The sequence below is a fragment of the Ananas comosus genome, linkage group 17 (assembly GCF_001540865.1).
Source record: "Ananas comosus cultivar F153 linkage group 17, ASM154086v1, whole genome shotgun sequence".
Taxonomy (NCBI): Eukaryota; Viridiplantae; Streptophyta; class Magnoliopsida; order Poales; family Bromeliaceae; genus Ananas; species Ananas comosus.
In genome coordinates, this window is record NC_033637.1 from 1,550,589 (window position 1) to 1,570,296 (window position 19,708).

Here is a 19,708-nt window from a genome sequence, read left to right on the forward strand (position 1 = left end):
CCTTCCAAATTACTACGACAATAATGCGACAAAAATAACTATTAGCTACGAATTTAAGCAAACTCCCTGTGGAACACAAATTTTTGTATAAAACTACCACATTGTTGACGCTATCAGACCTTTGTAGTAACATAGCAGTGAGTGTGTTTTCTTTTGTTGAACTCTAAGACGGAAGTGTGGTTTGCGGTAAAATCAGAAGAATCGTTAATTATTTTGAACCGCACAGTTGAAGTCTTCACTTCACTCTGACCAGAGTATGGTCTATTTTACAATCACAGAGTCTCTGCATGAACGCAAGCCACCGTGTCGGGTCGCCTTTCGAGTGATGTGGAGTTCACGTAACTCACCAGAATTTTGAGGTTATACTAGCTAGAAATTAATGACTCCTAGCTTGTAAGCTAAAACAAACAAGAAAATTGTTTATTAGTCAACAAACCTTGTCAACATAGAAGGTCTATTTGGTCCAATTAGTTAATAAACTCAAAAATTACTTACTAAAAGCTCTTGCCAAAGTACGTGCTATATATTGTTCCCGAAACTCGAACTCCTGCTATGATACAAAATAATTATTATTTTTCTAAAAACTCAAGCTATTAGAAAACAACGCTTTAATTAATTTTTATATTCAATACCACAAATGGTATATATCCTAACTCTTTTTGCTTCCTATCATCGTAGATATTTGATTTTTTTGTTTTAGCCAACGAGTTCTCGTACGTGCTGTTATTTCTTGCAATAAACGAAGGAACTGTTTCATAAACAAAGTCGTGCACTCAAGAAGGCTCACTAAAAAGATACTACCGTAAAAGCATGCATGGGCTCCAATGTACGTGGAGCACTATAACCCTGTGAAAGTAAGATGACGAGCACTATGGCCCTGTGAAAGTAAAGATTCTGTCGACAAGATGCCCCAACACTAGTTTGACCATCTCCCACCTAGCTAGCTTTTGACCTCGATCGAGCACTCAACTTTGTGCACGCGTGTGGCGCACACGAGTGCACAAAAGGTGTATATATTCTCGTGGAAGGTCAAAATTCGAAGAACATATATATAGATATTGGATATTTATCCTATGTGCTTGAGACGTTGTTAGGTATCCCGAAAAGTTATATCTTTATCATAGATTATAAGGAATCCAATTCCCAAGTGGGCATAAATTTATATATGGTGGGATTTGATGTAGGATAAGGGATGATGTAAACACTAATAGCTTTACCTAACACAAAAAATGGGTGGCATTGTTTTAATTGCTAAAATTTCACCATCACATCATTTGATGAAATGGGAAACCATTCTAAAAGTGGCAGGTTTAATGGAGAGAGTGCTTATGCTTTTTATCATGACATCGCCAAACCCTACAACTTAGAGAAAGTAGGGGGAAGGGAGTGGGATTTACCTAATGATGTAGTACTAATTTAAATGCAAAATAAACTTTAATTTTGGAGTTTTTAATTAGTTGTGAGACTAATAAGCTCATTTCAGCTTTTCTCAACAGTAAATTTTTGTTTTCTTAGTCTTTTATCAGTTGCCTTACACCTGCTTTTACTTATATTTATTTGAAAAACCTTCAAAATCTCAAATATTCACATTTGGGAGAATATCTTTCGTACATTATTATGTATATCTAATTTTAATGTGCAATTCGATCAAATATGGAGGTTTTTAAATAGGATGTAACAGAAAAAAGCTTTCCCTGAGACATGGGCTCCCACCGAACCTCGTGTTCTTGGGCCCATTTAGGCCCAAATAATGCGAGATGTTTATTTTAGGCCGGGCCCAATCTAAGGTTTTTGGTTGGAAATAGTGCGCAATAAGTTAGCGCCCGTTTGAGTAACTTGTTGGGCCTAATTTATCGGGGTGCGAGCCTAAGTTCCCTAAGTTTTAATTGGATCACGGCCCAAAATATGACCCTACACCTCTCATATAACAATGTAAACAAATCTAATTCCAATTTCGTTAAATTATGTGTAATTGAACAAACAAACAAATTTGCCCACAAACTAGATTCATTACAGTTTATATGGTATAATTTAAAATTTATTACAGCCGTGTTTTAGATTGAAATGACTCATAAGCAAAATCGTAAAGCAACGAGAGCTTATACTTGAAGGCTTTAACCAAAATAAACAAGTGAAAATTAAAGCAACAACCAATAAATTGTATTTTGCAATTTATAATTTCTTTACAAATATTTGTTTGTTTATGAATAGACTAAATAGAGTAATATTCAGACACTTAAAAATCATGAATTGTTATTTTTTTTATTATATATTTAGTATAAAGTACAAAGTTACTTAGCAACCTACTTAAAGGTAACCAAACTATGACTTAGTTTAATATTGAGGTCTATCTGATGTTGTTAAATAAAATAGAGTTAGAAAAAAAATATATAAGAATATACTTCTGCGTTATCCGATGGAACCACAAAAAATATATTATAATCAACTCATTGCAATATACGAAACGTAATGTTATATATGAAAACAAATAAGATAATTTTTTATCGTACATTCTCATCTTACGTAACGTAATCTTCTCGTAATTCTAACCAAAGCCTAATTATTTTTGGTCAACGCACGTTGGAGCAACTGGAAACACCAATTCAAATTCGAAAAAGAAAAAAGGAGCTTATAATTTCAAAAGGCGAAAAAATTGGGGAAAAAAATCGTGCGAAACTTTTTGTAGCATTAATTATCACTAACCGGGTTTAATTAATTAAATCAATTAATGGATTAATAATAGCAGTAATTACCTCTTTCTTTAATCGTCATCTACACCGCGGCCGAGGTCGCGGTTCCCCGATCCGAAACCCTACTCCTCTCCGAGAGAAGCGATCGAAATCGATCGAAGGGGAAGCGCCTCGCGATGCTCTCCGTCGCCGTCCTCCTCGTCCTCCTCCTCCCCCTTCCGTTCGCCTCGGCTTCGGAGCACAACCACCGGGTACGCTTTCCCAACCCTAGATCGCTCTTACCGAGGCTCACCTCCCAACCTCGACCTAGGGTTGATTTTTCGTCTCAGTTGCCACGGATCAGTGAGTTATCTGTTAGATCGTTAACTGACGATGTTGCGTTCGTGACTTGGCGTTCATATGTTGATTTGGTGGGACTATGTGTTTGCTTTAGATTGGTTCGGATCTGGGTTGGACCTTGTGATTAGGTTTTTTCCACGGAATTTGATGTTGAGGATAAAAATCCCGTCTTTTTTTGTTGGGTGGTTGTAAGTGGACTGTTTGTTATCATCAACAAAAAGTTCCATTTTTATCAGAAATGATTTCTCTTTCATAGTCTTTGTAGTATTTCAAAATTGTTTCGTAAGAATCTAATTGAACTATATTGCAGAAGCAACTGTTGTTACATGCCATTTTAAGATACCGTTCCTTGTAGTTGACATTTAACTCAATCTGTGAAATTTTGCACTTTGTTAGTGTCTATCAACATATATAGTTTGAGAACCGTGTTAATTCTCTGCATCATTATTATTATTACTAAGTTGGCAACAAGTAGGTGGGCAATTGTGCTGAGGAGACCTACCTGCATTCTTCTGGAAATGTGGACTTGTAGGAGCTACATCCTTCCACAGAAATTGTATCGGTCATACTCTGTTTTAATCAATGTAAACATGCATTGCCATTTTAGGTTATACGATGAATAATGCCCGGCACATCTTACCATTGAACCTGCATGCTTTATGCCCTTCATCGTCGTGCTGTTTCAAATAAAAAGAACAAAAAAAAAGAGATGGATTTGAAGATGTAAACCTAAGAATTTGATGGGTTTACAGTGTATTTTCCAAGCTCTGATTGAGAGCGACAGCTGCAGTTTGACAGTTGGAGTGCCTGCATATTCACATTTGATTGCTTTTATAGCTAAACGTGCATATCAAAGTTGTGGGCTCAGTCTGCAACACACTCATTGAGCTTCTCTTCAGTGAAGATCTATATACCTTGATGCTTATGAACACATTTGGAATCTGAATAGATCTAGGGATCCCCTTTTTTTTAGATTTGTAACTGCAGAAACTTTACACAAAGAAAAGTGAGCTTTGTGTCAGTAATTTCTTTTCTCCACAGTGTATTAGATGGGAAATTTCGGATAGAAAAAATACGTATTATGCGATATCTTCTATAGATAAAAATTGTTATTTTTAAATTTCCTCATCCCTCCGAGCCATCATCCTTTCCCTTCATGTTCTGCGCACAAACATTGAGAAGATATATCATATATGGTGTCAATCTCGGTTGAATCTTTACTTTGTTATATATTTTACATATGCAGTACCAACCTGATGAGCCGGTCACTCTCTGGGTGAACAAGGTTGGTCCCTATAATAATCCTCAGGAAACATACAATTACTACATCCTTCCATTTTGCAAGACATCAGAAAATCCCGCCCACAAATGGGGTGGGCTTGGAGAGGTTCTGGGTGGAAATGAATTGATTGACAGTCAAATTGAGATAAAATTTCAAAGTATGTAGACCTTGCTCTATGCACTTTTCGTCTTGCTATGATTATTGCTTGGGGAGGGATACCAGACCATGGTTTTTGGGTAGCATTATTCTTGTTTCCTTGCAAACTAAATATCTGAAGACTTATTTTTGTAAGGTGATGTTGAGAAGGGATCCATTTGTACAATTGAACTTGATGCTATGAAGGCTATGGATTTCACAGATGCTATTGAGAGCTCGTATTGGTTTGAATTTTTCATAGGTATGTCATTAACATATTCTGAATTACAGTATTGACTTTTTTGTGGATGTTTGAGATAGTGTTTGTATGAACAATTCTCTCTGACATACTTATATATCGTGGTGGCTGTCCATTTCTTTCAATCTTGCCGTGGTGATGACCAAGATGATTTGCCTTTATGGGGTATGCATCTGTAGAAGTTTCATGCCTTATGCTGTTCTCTAGTTTTCCTTTTGAGTTGTTGTTACTGAGTGTTCTGGTCTCTATGTACTTCCAACAGGGTTTGTTGGAGAGACTGACAGAAACAATGAAAATAAGCATTTCCTTTTTACACACAAGAACATTTTTATTAGATACAATGGGAATCAGGTCAGTGCTTTTAAACGTTTTGCTGAATTGTACTCTTTTCCTAGAACATGTAGGATATTCACCTCAGTGTTATTATCTTACTGCAGATTATTCATGTTAATCTCACTCAAGAAAGTCCTAAGCTTTTGGAAGTGGGTAAAACATTGGACATGACTTATTCTGTGAAATGGTTGCCTACAAACGTAACATTTGCACGCCGTTTTGATGTTTACTTGGACTATCCTTTCTTTGAGCATCAGGTAATGCATTTCAAACATCTAAGCAACAACTTGACTCGATACACCACAGGAAACCTTTGCTGATACTTCTTTGCATAACTTATTTTGTTATTCTCTTTAATTATCTTAAGTATCTCTGCCTTCTAAAAGGACTGCCCTGACTAAGTGAAATTTACCAAGTACAGATTCACTGGTTCTCCATCTTCAATTCTTTCATGATGGTTATTTTTCTGACTGGCCTGGTATCGATGATATTGATGCGGACACTGAGAAATGATTATGCGAAATATGCTCGTGAGGAAGATGATCTGGAGACCCTGGTGACCATCTGTAAAACTTTCAATATCTTTAAATTTTATACGTTTATAGTGAAAATTCTTAGGCTATATAGCTGTGTCATTTCACTTTTTCAGGAGAGAGATGTAAGTGAGGAATCTGGATGGAAGCTTGTTCATGGAGACGTCTTTCGACCTGCTCGTAACTTAGTCCTCCTTTCATCTCTTGTTGGTATTGGCACTCAGCTGGCAACCCTTGTTCTTCTCGTTATTTTGTTGGCAATCGTTGGAATGCTGTATATCGGGTATGTTGATAATTAGATCCCTGAATTTAAGACGAATTTTTCTTCTTGATTTAGAGATTTGAAGGAATGACCTTAGAAAATGTGCAATTGTTGATACAGTTTTATCAATTCTCTTATATACCAAAATATCATTAACCTCTTTGTCGAAAATGACTGTATGTTACTATGCTTATTGCTTCCGTCAACTGTGCATTCGTTTCACTAAATACTTTACAATCTTATTTGGGTCAGGCGAGGGACTATCATTACAACTTTCATAGTGTGCTACGCGCTTACGTCATTCATTTCAGGCTATGTCAGTGGTGGTCTTTACTCTAGGAGTGGTGGTAAGCAACTGCTCAATCTTGTGTTTCTACTTTGGCTACTACTATGTTTTCTTAAGAACTGCACATCTTATATCTGAATCAAGTACAACGCTGAGAACTCTGAAGGGAAGGACCAATTGAGATTCATTTTCCTCCCGTATTATTGTCTCACCATCTGCTTATTTTGGCTATCATGGCAGGTAAAACTTGGATAAAGGCTATGATCCTGGCTGCATCACTCTTCCCATTTATGTGCTTCGGAATTGGCTTATTTCTTAACACAATTGCTATATTTTACCGGTCACTGGCAGCTATACCCTTTGGCACAATGGTGGTGATGTTTATCCTTTGGGCTTTCATCTCATTTCCTCTGGCACTTTTGGGCACTGTAGTGGGTAGGAATTGGAGTGGTACTCCTAACAATCCGTGCCGTGTGAAGACTATTCCCCGTCCTATTCCTGAGAAGAAATGGTATCTCACACCTTCCATCGTTTCACTCATGGGAGGGCTGCTTCCCTTCGGCAGCATCTTTATCGAGATGTATTTTGTCTTCACGTCCTTCTGGAACTATAAGGTAAGTAATATAAAGATATTAGATTTTGTCCTTCCAAAGAGAGTGTCTGTTTGATCTTGCTTGTGGGACATCTCTACTCGGAGAAGCAACAGCCAGTTGTTATGGGAAATGAATATTTTGGTGCGTTTGCTGTAGCTGGGATTTGAAATGCACTTTGGACCCATAGGCTTAAGCTCTCTGGAGCTTCTTGCCTCCTGTCGGGCTGAATTTTAGTTAAGAGAGAAAATTATTAGTGCTTTTTCAAACTGATCTACTGAAACAGTGCTTCTGCAGAAGCTCCAGCATGCCAAACAGCAGTCAATTTGTATAATATCCCTTTATTAGTTGAATTATCTACTTGCCACGTATGATTGATCATAATTTTATGAAACATCGAAAACTTTTCAATCAGATAATCTTGTTGATTTCGATGAATATTTTGGTGCTTAGCCTTTCACTCTGCCTGACTTATTGACAGGTGTACTATGTCTATGGCTTCATGTTGCTGGTCTTCCTGATCCTCATAATTGTGACCGTCTGTGTTACGATTGTGGGCACATATTTCTTGCTGAATGCAGAGAACTACTATTGGCAGTGGACTTCGTTCTTCTCTGCTGCTTCAACAGCTCTTTATGTGTACCTCTACTCTATATATTACTATTACGTGAAGACCAAAATGTCGGGCTTTTTCCAGACGAGCTTCTACTTTGGCTACACTCTCATGTTTTGTCTCGGTCTCGGAATACTTTGTGGTTAGTTTTCGTTTACCTCTCTCTCTTCTTGAAGTGCATGTTTGGCTTCATTTCTTAAACAGCTTCTCTACTCAGAATAGCAGTAGTTATTTCGGCAAACAAACTTCTACTGTGGCAGAGAGTTTAAATGAGCTTTCGATTTCGAGAAGCAGAAACTTCAATCCGAAGCTTTCTATTTCTGCTGCGAGTGAGTCTGTTGGAGCAAATAACAATGAAAAAGTCATTAGGGCTTTTTTTGCCTAAATCCGGCTTGGCCAAATATGCCTTAATTTCATTCCCTCTTTTTCTGTAATTTTGACCTCTGAGGAAATTCAGGTGCTGTTGGTTATCTGGGCTCGGCTCTATTTGTGAGGAGAATCTACAGAAATATCAAATGTGACTAACGAACGCTTATATCATAGCAAGATGCCGTGTTGTTGATATAGCTTGAGCTTCGGCGAAAGATGGACATCATAAGCAGACCTGATTGTGCTGCAGGCAACACAGGAGAGACGGCATGCTCCTTTTTTTCTACATCGATTGATATCTGCTTGTAGGGCTTTTCCTTTTTTTCCTTTTCTCTTTTGTTGCACTGTTGGACCTCCCAAACAAAAAATTATCAGGAAATCCTTTTTGGTACTAGAAAACACATTTGAGCCCCTGTTTCATGAGCCTGCTCGGTTTTTCCTGTCTTTATATCATCTTCGTTCGATGTCTTCTAATTATACTTATTTGTGGCGTTAGGATCTTAATACTTGTAAACAACCATTCATTTTGCATCAAGTAGATAATATTTTGATTACTTTGTTGTGGCCCACTGTATACGTATGCATAGACTTGCGGTAAGTTGCAGTAATGTGACTTACATGGCCAGTGTATTGTATATGCGTAGATTTGCAGTAAAGGAAACGCTAAATAGCGCTTTCTTTGAAATGGGTAATCGGATCTCTGAACATGGAAACAAACAAATCAATTTCAAATCCTATTGGTCTTTGATAGTTGCGACCTATTCAAAACCCTTAAAATGTAGAGCCCTTTCAAAAATTGAAAATGAGAGGAAATAAAAAATAAAATTTAAAAAAAGGTCATCCACAGAAGACAACTAATATGGGAATAATTATTTACTTTCCTGCTAATTTTTCCGTCTTAATGAGGCTTGCGCACATTAATAGTAAATTATTAAACTTGCCTTTCTTTCTCTTTCTTGTGATGTATCAACTGTACCTTCGCAAATTTATATATATTTGTATATTTGTTTTTGAGCTAATCTTATCTTTGGTGATCGAAGTTGACCTGGTTACTGAGAATCTTGCAAGAAATCTAAACCTGCCTTCCCTTCAGATTATGATTGTTGGTTAGATATTGTTAATTTAAGAAGACCCTTAATCAAGCTTTGAGTCAATAAAACATATTGATTCTTTTCTCCACAAAAAAGATATAAATATATATATATATATACGAATTGAGCTAGAATACTTTCAAAAATATCAAAGAGATAGTATTTTTATATTTTTAGTCTTTGGATAAAAAAATGTCAGGTTGAAATAATAATTGTAGGTGATGATAGATGATGATAGATGAAATAATATTTGACTATTAGTAATCAAAAAGTAAATTTAAGGATTAAAAATTTAGACGCACGGAGAAGATGGTGCTCCTAAAAGCAGGACTCAATTCTCTATATACTGATGCGCCGCATGAAGGATTCGAGTAAGGGGACCCTGGCCATCGTGTGTTTGTGCACACTGCCCATAATTCGCGCTAGCCTGTTCTTGTACTTTATAAGCTGTACTTTTTCCGTATCGTATTTTATGGCGAGTATTGGGCCACTGCCTTATCTTCCTCCTTTTGTTTTCCATCATATTTGAGTACAAAACAACCAAAAACTCGGATCTGTTTGACTAATCTTAAAACGAGAGTCTCTCTCTTCCCCCCTATCAAGCTACCTAAAACATTCAATACGTACTAGTTTCCTTCTCCATTCTCCATTTTACACTACACTCCCGCTCATTGCAGTGCATGTTAGTTCCAGAAGATGAGGAGGGTGGTGTTCTAGCGTCCTATCCTATTAATTACGTTCGTGATAGGAAGTAGTGATGAAGGTGGCGGTGGAGGTGGTGGACGCGCGGGACCTCCTATCGAAGGACGGCCACGGCACGGCGAGCCCCTACGTCGAGGTGGAGCTCGACGGGCAGCGGCGCCGCACGCAGACGAAGCGCGACGACCTCAACCCCACGTGGAACGAGACGCTTTTCTTCGACGTCTCCGACCCCCTCGACCTCCCCAGCCGCACCATCCACGTCTCAGTCCTCCACCACCGCCTCTCTGGCTCGTCCGTTGCGCCATCGAAGGCCGATGCAGCTATCCAGCGCTGCCCCCTCGACCGCCGCCCCGGCCTATCCTTCTCCCGCGTCCGCGGCGATATCGCTCTCCGCCTCTACGCCGTCTCGAATGATCGCCACCCTCCCCCTCTCCGTCGCTCCCGCGCTGTCGATTTCTCCACCGCTTACTCGTCGGCTCCGTCGACGGCTCCCCCTCGCTCTCGCGCCACCGACTTCTCCACCGCATACACGTCGGCTCCGTCAACGGCTCCAACAGAGAACGAGGAGAAGGAAGAGAAGAAGAAGAGGAGGAGGAGCACCACGAGAACCTTCCACTCCATCGGGAGCCAATTTGGCGATCCTGCCGGGCCGATGCCGTTCGACAACCGAGACACTACTCCTCCAGCAGTAGGTGCAGAGGTATGAAACAAACTACTTGTCCAAAGGAGAAAAATTTTCGAAATTTTGTAACATTAATTTGCAACTATTTATCATTTGAAAATTTAAAAAGGTGAGAAAACATGATTCTATCAAATACTATTAACATCACTTTGAAATTTGGACTGAGCGAGAATATCTAACTGTAATGAGAAGTGTATCTTAATAAGATCGATAAACATCTTTAATAATTTTAAAAAAAAGTATATTTAATATTGTATTCTCATGAGAAGGGACCAGCAATAGGCATTCGTCCTCCGGCGGAGACACGGCCAACCCCGACCGCCGCCCCAACCGGCACCACGAAGAAAGGTGGCGGCGACGATAAGATCACCGCCACGTACGATCTGGTGGAGCCGACGACCTTCCTGTACGTGAACGTCGTGAAAGCGCGGGACCTCCCCGCCATGGACATAACGGGAGGGGTCGACCCCTACGTCGAGGTGCGCGTGGGCAACTACCGCAACGCGACGAAGCCTCTGCAGGGGAACCAGAGCCCGGAGTGGCACCAGGTGTTCGCATTCGCCAACGACCACATTCAATCCGATGACGTCGAACTCACGGTCAAGGACGAGAACGTCGTGAGGGACGGGTTCGTGGGGAGAGTCTGCGTCTTGCTCGCCGAGGTGCCGCGGCGCACGCCTCCCGGGAGCCCGCTGGCGCCGCAGTGGTACAGGCTCAAGGACAAGCAGGGGTACTACACGCGCGGCGAGATCATGATGGCCGTGTGGAAGGGGACCCAGGCCGACGAGGCCTACCCGGAGGCGTCGCACTCCGACACCCACGGGTTGCCCTTCCAGGCCCTCGTCCACACCCACTGCAAAGTGCGTGGAAGTTTTTCAAAATCATTTATATAGAAATATGTTTCTGCATTTTTATTTATTTATTTATTATATACTCACGAGCATGACAGAGATATTGGAATAAATCATCATTGTAATATTCAACAGATGTACTACCTCCCGCGGCTGTGCTACCTCCGGCTGGACATCATCTCGGCGCAGGACCTGGTCACATCGGAGCCGACGAGGTTGCACCCGGACCTGTTCGTCCGGGCCCAGCTGGGCAACCAGCACGACCAGACCCGCATCTCCCCGTCGCGCTCCGTCAGCCCCACGTGGAACCACCGCACCCTCTTCGTCGCGACATTGCCATCAAAGCCGACCACCGCCAATCCCCCCCTCCTCGATGGTTCAGCCTCTCCGACCCCTCCGATGGCGGCGGCGCCTCCACCTCTAGGTTCCGTTGAATTGAATATATACGCAAAATGATTAGAACATCATTATCATTTTAATTATATGCAACAGCTTAAATTTTTATAAAAAAAAAAAAAAAAAACAGGTTTGCGAGCAAGATCCAGCTCCGCGTGTTCTACGATGCGGGCTACCACGTGCTCGACGAGATGGCCCACTACTGCAGCGACTTCCAGCCGTCTGCGCGGCCGCTGCGGAAGGACCCCATCGGCGCACTCGAGCTCGGCATCCGCAGCGGAAAGGACCTCGTTCCCGTCCGAAGCCTCAACGGCGCGGCCCCCACCACCGGGTACTACTGCGTCGCCAAGTACGGGCCCAAGTGGGCCCGCACCCGCACCCTGGTCAACACGCTGAACCCCATGTGGCAGGAGCAGTACACGTGGGAGGTGTTCGACCCCTGCACCGTGCTCACCGTCGCCGTCTACCACAACAACCAGCTCGACGCCCACGATAGCGGCGGCGGCCTCAGGGATCAGCCGCTGGGGAAGCTCCGCATCCGCCTGTCCACGCTGGACGCGGGGCGCGCGTACTTCTACCACCACCCGCTGCAACTGGTCCACCCCTCGGGGATCAAACGGACCGGGGAGCTCCGCCTCGCGGTGCGGTTCAGGTGCACGGCGTGGGTCAACATGATGCGGCTCTACGCCAGGCCCATGCTCCCCAAGCAGCACTACGCGGAGCCCATCCCGGTCCTCCTCCTCAGCCGCCTGAGGCACCACGCGACCGCCATCTGCGCGGGGAGGTGGTGGAGCACGTGCTCGAGGGGCTCCCGCGGAACGCGCCGCACGCGTACAGCTTCCGCAAGAGCCTGGCCAACTGGCGCCGCGCGGAGGCGCTGCTGAGCGGGGCGGCGGCGTGGGCGGCGTGGGCGGGCTACGTCCGGGACTGGCGCAACCCCGTGACGACGCTGCTCGCGCACGCGAACTTGGTGCTGCTGGTGCGGCACCCGGATCTGATCATCCCCGTGGGGTTTATCTACCTGTTCGGCAGAGGGGTGTGGAACTATCGACATCGGGCGAAGCTGCAGGCAGAGCAAGTGCAGGTGTGGAGTACCGATCGATGAATATAAATATTCAAAACACCGTGTGTTCTGTTTGACAATAATTAACGGTTGTTTCATATTCTTTAACAGTCGGTGGAGGCGGGGGTGGGGGCGGACGAGGTGGACGAGGAGTTCGACGAGATACCGACGAGGAGGGCGGTAGAGGTGGTGAGGATGCGGTACGACCGGCTGAGGCTGCGGGCGGGGAGGGTGCAGACGATGCTGGGGGACGTGGCCGGCCAGGCAGAGAGGGCCCACGCGCTGCTCAGCTGGCGGGACCCGCGAGCAACGGGGGTGTTCCTGCTCTTCTTGGGACTCGCGACCGCGGTGGTGTACAACGTCCCGTTTTGGCTGCTGCTGCTCGGCTTCGGGCTCTACTACATGCGCCACCCCGTGCTCCGGAGCCGGGTGCCCCCCGCGCCCGTCAATTTTTACAAGCGCCTGCCCTCGAAGGTCGATATGCTACTATGACGTCGGTTTGATGCATCGGTTAAAAGTTAAGAACTAATTTTTGTACAATCGTATTACCCAACTTTTTTTTACCACAAGAGGTAAAAAATTTAATGATTAGTATATAAAATTTAAATTTTAAGATTTAGTTGCTTTATATTCTAACTGAGCTAAGAAAATGAGCAAATCAGTCCCCAAAAGAAAAAAAAAAAAAAAAAAAAATTGTATGTTGATATTGATTTGTTTACAAATGATACGTAAATAGAGTGTGAAATAATCAATTGCTTAACAAGTTTAATTATTTCGGTGCCCGCGTCTGGATGGAGGGAGCAATTTCGTTTGTTTTGGGTACAATTTAATTAGTCCTACGGCCTGAGGATTTGTAGAAGAGAGTAGTAAACTGGAAGGCGCCGCACTCTTTCTTGTGTCAATATTTTAGGACAAAATTTATTTGAGACAGGTTCCAATCGATTAATTTCATTTGAACCTCAACTGTGGGATCTCCAAACGAGTTGCTCCTTTGTATGCATTATGCATATTCTCTTCTCTTTTGTGTATTTTATGAGGTATCTCTTCTTGATTGTGCAACCCAACCAACTAGTTTATACTTTATAGAAGTAGATAACATTAGATAATCCCAACCTAACCCATATTAGTATTCCCTCTAAACAAAGCGCTTGTTGGGCGCCAATTTTATGCGTGAGTTTCTGCGGCATTTGGCCCAACTTAAGAGCTTTGTGGTTGTAACCACCGGAGCCCATATGGCGCTATACTCAACCACCACACTAGTGAAAACCGAAAGGCCTAGTAGCCCAGCATTAAGAAACATAGTCATCGGAGACATAAGAGTTAATAAACAAATATTCCACTCAACTACCAGGCTGGTAGAAGCAATCGGGAATAAACCCCAAACAATTCCTCCCCTGTTTGGAGAGCATGAACAGATGCAAACGGGGCAGATCTGGAGGCGGGAGTCCAAACCCGCCTCCTGTTTCGACTATCAAAATCCCACTCCGTGAATCCGGATTAAAAAATATATTTCATAACCTATTTCTCCTCATAACTTATCTTCCGCCTGCGTTCCTAATTTGCCTCCCAATTAATATTTTTTTAAAAAATATTTATATTATTAATATTTTGTAAAATCTAAATTAATAACATTTTAATAATAATGAATAATATTACTAGGTTATATATAAAATTAATAACATTAATTATAAAAAATAAAAATATCAATCACAATTCGAAAAAAAATTTAAGAGTATCAAATAATACATGAGAAATAAAAGCAACAACATATTTATATTTTGAATTTTTTTATAAATATATTATTTTTTAAAAAATATAAATGATTTTCGGGGCGGATCATGGCGGGATGGATTCAGAGCAGATCGAAAGTTTTTTCTTTTTCTGTCCCTAATCAGTCCCGAATTATAAAAATTATTTCATTTTCTGCCCCAAATCCATTTATTCCTTTTCGTATACTACCACATTCAAGAGATCAGGATGGGAGCTCTACTGATCCGAATCCGTTTGCATCCCTAATAGCATTACACTAGTGCTAGAATTGAGTTTCTAAAAGGTGCCAAGACAGAGAGGAGGAAATAAGGCCTGAAATCATGCAATGAAATGCGCTCTTTTTTTCCTTCCTATCAATTCTCTGCTACATACATTCTCGAGTTAATAGTGACTTAATAAGTTGTTGACAGGGCATACAAGAAGCAATAATGCAAGAAGAGACATGAATTATTATTTTTCTTTTTTTAGATTATATAGAATGGGAAATTCCCTCCAACTCGTCACTGGAGAAGCTTATCTGTCATTGCATAACTTTATAATCATTGAACCTACTAAGCAACCTTTAATTCATTGCTTTGCCGAACCTTTACAGCCATGTTTGGTTTACATATTCTTTTGAAGCTGCATTTGGTTGGGAACATTGCATGTAACAAAATAGCAGAGGGGAAAAAAAAGAGCTATTTATGTTTGGTAATATTCACTGTCCATGGGATATTTGCAGCTATAACATTATATTAAACTGGAATAAATTATATTAATTAGTATTCTCTTTATACTCTTCCAATTAAGGGGCCCAAAATTGAGAAAGTAAGCTTTAGTTGATTAATTTCTACTCTGGCAAATTGAGAAATTAAGCTTCAGTTGATTAATTGCTACTCTGGCAAGAGGGCCAGCTCATTTGATTAGCCAATTCAATGTATTCCCAGCTGTTCTACGCCAATCAGGAAGATCATGAGACGTAGCCAAGGAACTTACTTATGTTTATATATTAAAAAAATACCTTATAGCTAAAAATTTAGACAATTTATCTAAAATATAAATTATGTTGAATCGGCTACTATAAAAAAAATTAGGTCTTTACTAAGAACTTATTATTTGGCTCATCTATTTTAGATTGTGAAATTATGTATTTAGCGAGTGTAGGAAAATAACATAGGCTGTCCCAAAACATCATTTTGTAAAGAAAAAATAGCAAGTTGTAGATAATATAATGGGAAGGGTTTGAGCAAACCGCCAAAGCTGTTCAAAAATATGGAAGGGAATCTACGAGAGAAACGGCTAATTTCAGCAGACTTTTTTGGGCTTCTACTGCTTCCGCGCGGGCCCTGCGTGAACCTACTGCTGTGTTCAGAACGGTCCAACGCCCTCTGACACACTGTTCTCCGCCTCCACGACTTCACTACTTCCCCCTTCTCCACTTCTCTCTCTCTCTCTCTATCCCCCCCTCCTTATATTCCCCTCCACATTCTCCTCTCTCTCTCTCTCTCTCTCTCTCTTCTGTGTCTCCTACAACCCAAAGCTCTCTCTCTCTCACCAACCATGGCTGAAGAGACACTGACCAAGGAACACGAGGCAGCGGAGGAGGAGAAGAAGGTGACGGAGAACGAGCAAACCCCGCCGCCGCCGCCGCCGCCTGCGCCCGAGGCCGAGGACGAGCCCAAGAAACCCGTCGCCGTCGCCGGCGCCGCCCCCGATGCGGCGGAGGCGGCCAAAGCCGGCGACTTGAAGGCGCCCACCGCCGCCACCACCATCTCCCAAGTCGTCTCCTTTAAGGAGGAGGAGGAGGAGGACGAGACCAACGCCGCCGACCCCGAGAAGAAGGCCCTCGACGAGCTCAAGCGGCTCCTCCGCTCCGCCCTCGCCAACCGCGACTTCCCCTGCCCTCCGCCTCCGCCCCCTCCCCCTCCCTCCGCGGCCGAGGAGGAGGCGACGGCGGAGGAGGACGGGGCCAGGACCGTCGAGGCCATAGCCGAGTCCGTCTCCATCTGGGGGGTGCCCCTGTTCGCGGACGAGAGGACCGACACCGTGCTCCTCAAGTTCCTCCGCGCGCGGGACCTGCACGTCGAGAGCGCCATGGCCATGCTCAAGGGCGCCGTGGCGTGGCGCCGGAGCTTCGCCATCGACGCGCTCCTCGCGGAGGACCTCGCGGGCGCCTCCGAGCTCAGCAGAGCGGTGTTCATGAGCGGCGCCGACCGCGAGGGCCACCCCGTGTGCTACAACCTCTACGGGGAGCTCCAAAGGAAGGAGCTTTACGCCGCGGCGTTCGCCGACGAGGAGAAGCGGCGGGGTTTCCTGAAGTGGAGGATCCAGTTCCTGGAAAAGGGGATCCGGGAACTGCTCGACTTCAAACCCGGCGGGGTCTCCACCATGGTGCAGGTCACGGATCTCAGCAACTCCGCCGTGGGCCCCGTCAAGCGCGACCTCCGCAATGCCCTCGCCCTGCTTCTCGATAATTACCCCGAGTTCGTCGCCAAGCAGGTGCGTTCTCTTCTCACTTCCACTTTTCCCGCTGCGTTTGATTCTAATTAGGCCTTAATAAGTTGATTAAAAAACTGATTTTTTTGTTTGTGGTTTCGTTTTTATTTGGGATTAAATTGAATTGAATTGAAATGAATTTTGTTTTGGCGTCTGTTTATTAGATCTTCATCAATGTTCCGTGGTGGTATCTCGCGTTCAACAGGATGATCAGCCCCTTCCTCACGCACAGAACCAAGAGCAAGTTTGTGTTTGCAGGGCCTTCTAAATCAGCTGAGACGCTGTTCAAGTTAGTTAGTTCAAATTACACATCTTTTTTTTTTTTTTCTCCCCTTTAAATCTAGTAAATTAGTAAATTTCAAAGGTAATCATTCGATAAACTTTAACAGGCACATTGCTCCGGAACAAGTCCCAGTTCGATTCGGAGGCTTAAGCAAAGAAAACGACGAGGATTTCACCACATCCGATGCTGTCACAGAAATCGCCATTAAGCCTTCTACAAACCAAGCCATAGTAATACCAACCAATGAGGTGGGTCTGTTTCTTTTCTTCCTCTTTTTTTTTTGTAAAATTATTATTTTAAGAATTTATGTTGAATTTTAAGTCTTTTGTGTTTTTTTGATTAAATTCCCATAGACCAGCGTTGTTGTATGGGAACTCCGAGTGCTGGGATGGGACGTGACGTACGGGGCTCAGTACGTACCGAGTCGCGAGGATGCGTACACGGTGATCGTGCAAAAGGCGAGGAAGATGTGCGGTGGTGATGAGCCCGTTGTGAAGGATTGCTTTAAGATTCGGGAGCCCGGGAAAATAGTTATCACTGTGGATAACACCACCACCAAGCGAAAGAAGCTCCTCTACCGATACAAAACCAAGAAAGAGGTCTCTGCTTAATTTAACATATATATTTATGAGGATCTATAAATTTGGAAATAGGGTAACTTTTGGTAAGTGGACCATTCGGTGGTAATTTTGCTTGATTTAAGTTGGACTTATGCTCTGTTGTTCAGTTTGTTTTTTGAATTATTTACTTTGTCCGTGTATCGAGTCATTTTTACATTCGCAGTAACTATTGTTGTTATTTGTTCATTGTTAATCTTTCTTTTGGGGGCTAAATTCACTGTTTATTAGATTAATGTTATTGATCTCTAAAAACAATAGTTAGGAGCTTGGAAGCAGATCTAATTTGGGATCTCAATCCCCTCTAATATTATGATTAGGACAAACATCACTATTATGAGCAAAATTGGTACGTGGCGTTACAGAGAGAAGAGAACCTCTGCCTCATGGACCAAAAGTACCATGAAATAGATGGCACCTACAATGAACATGACGCGACCTATGCTTTCGCGGTACACAACCCCGATCGAACTGCATCCGCAGGGAGGGACCGAAAGCGAAAGTGACTGGGTCTCTCAGAAAAGTGACTCGGGTCAGCTCCGCCTTTTGAGGCTTGACCCACCCCATTAATGCCTGACTTTTTTACCCAGAAAAAACATTGTGCCCTGCTCAGGAAAAATTCTAGAATGCAACGGATATATTAGTGATGTGGCGTAACAAATCAATCAAATTAATCCTTTTAAGAATATATGTCCCATCATGATTGTAAAAAAATATTTTTATTGTATTTTTATTTGAAAAGAAGGAATGTGATTGGCTTGTTATTGATGACGTGGTGCAAGTGTGACAGTGTAGAATTCCTCCCTGCTCAGACCTATATCTTAGTTTAAAAACTAACAGAGCTTAAAAAATTTTAGAATGCAACATTTATTTTGTTGATATGATATTTCTAATCAATCAAAATATTTTTTTTAGAATTCATCTATTTTATTATAATTTTTTTAAAAAATTTTATTGTATTTATCTCTAAAAAAAAATATAATTAGTTAAGCATAAATAATATGGTGTAAGTGTTATACAGTAGATTTTCTCAAAGGGTGTGATGACTTGTGTAACTGTCATCTATTGTTGTAAATAAAATGACAGGGTATCTCAATCAAAATACAGATATGAAATCTATTCTATTATATTTTTTTAGAAAATATTTTTATTATATTTTTATCTCAAAATAAAAAATATTACTGACTATATAAATATTGTTAGAGTCATTTTTATACCTAAAAAATTAAAGAGTACTGTATCCACTGAAAAGCTGATTGATGACTCCAATAAAGTTGCATTGAGGCTAGCTCCAAATCCTATAGCAAAAGTACACAGCCAGCTCAAAAAAAAAAAAAAAAAAAAAGCAATGACACAACATCATTTATTTCTTTAATTAGTCAAATTTGCTTTTGTATTTATCCATCTCATTATAATTATTTAAAAAAACACTATATATTTTTTAAGCAAAATAAAGAATTTGATTGTTCTGAAATATAGTAACATAATGCTATTGCTGCATAGAAGACCATCTCCCACAAAGGAGACCAGAAGGCTCCGAATATTGTGCAAAGTCTAGGACCAAGTTTGGTACTACTAAGTCCAAAATATTTATTTTTATATTTTTTATAATTAATTAAAAAATTAAAATATAAAATTATACTGACAACGGTCACTGAAGAAATAAATAGTTACATGCTTTTCTAATTACCACTACTATTCTAATTTCATAGTATTGAAGCAAAAAATATTGAACCTTTTTTTTTTGTTTTTTAAAATATAAAGTACATGTTTTTGACGCTGCAAAACCAAACTAGGCCTAAGACCCCCTTTTTTTTTTCGTCTACAATTTTTGTGAACCAGGAGAAACATCGTTAGACAAATCCATTTCCTATCTTAGAAACAATTTTGGATTTGAACCTTATTTCTTGGATTTCATCCAGCTGGTCATGTTGGCCCATCAGCTATGGGCTTTCCAGAGGTCACCATTATCAACAAGGCCCAACATTTTAATGCACACTAAATCAAAGTACTCTAAAATGTTCCTAGCGCAAGTGGCAAAGAACTTGATGGTTGGTAGCCGAAAGTTTTAAGTTCGAATTGTAATA

At 41.8% G+C, this 19,708-nt stretch overlaps 4 protein-coding genes across 5 annotated transcripts; all 4 read left to right on the top strand.

The window, feature by feature from the left end:
- Positions 2,966–8,168, top strand: LOC109723164 (transmembrane 9 superfamily member 1). 2 transcript variants are annotated; one of them, XM_020251422.1, is made up of 12 exons: positions 2,966–3,613; positions 4,276–4,468; positions 4,604–4,708; positions 4,853–4,870; positions 4,968–5,056; positions 5,143–5,295; positions 5,460–5,594; positions 5,688–5,854; positions 6,086–6,180; positions 6,360–6,733; positions 7,191–7,464; positions 7,780–8,168. In XM_020251422.1, exons 1-12 carry the CDS (start codon positions 3,548–3,550, stop codon positions 7,845–7,847), a joined length of 1,737 nt encoding a protein of 578 aa, XP_020107011.1. In that variant the 5' UTR covers positions 2,966–3,547; the 3' UTR covers positions 7,848–8,168. The 2 variants fall into 2 exon arrangements, with proteins under 2 accessions (XP_020107011.1, XP_020107012.1); XM_020251423.1 differs by lacking the exon at positions 2,966–3,613 and having other exon boundaries at positions 4,270–4,314.
- On the top strand, positions 9,540–11,473 carry LOC109723315 (protein QUIRKY-like). Its single transcript, XM_020251647.1, has 3 exons — positions 9,540–10,184; positions 10,436–11,026; positions 11,153–11,473. The coding sequence occupies exons 1-3, from the start codon at positions 9,540–9,542 to the stop codon at positions 11,471–11,473; spliced, it is 1,557 nt and encodes a 518-aa protein (XP_020107236.1).
- Positions 11,605–12,968, top strand: LOC109723316 (FT-interacting protein 1-like). The gene is made up of 3 exons (XM_020251648.1): positions 11,605–12,197; positions 12,251–12,497; positions 12,588–12,968. The coding sequence occupies exons 1-3, from the start codon at positions 11,605–11,607 to the stop codon at positions 12,966–12,968; spliced, it is 1,221 nt and encodes a 406-aa protein (XP_020107237.1).
- LOC109723077 (patellin-3-like) lies at positions 15,450–17,837 on the top strand. Its single transcript, XM_020251290.1, has 4 exons — positions 15,450–16,724; positions 16,886–17,010; positions 17,111–17,252; positions 17,358–17,837. The coding sequence occupies exons 1-4, from the start codon at positions 15,786–15,788 to the stop codon at positions 17,613–17,615; spliced, it is 1,464 nt and encodes a 487-aa protein (XP_020106879.1). The 5' UTR covers positions 15,450–15,785; the 3' UTR covers positions 17,616–17,837.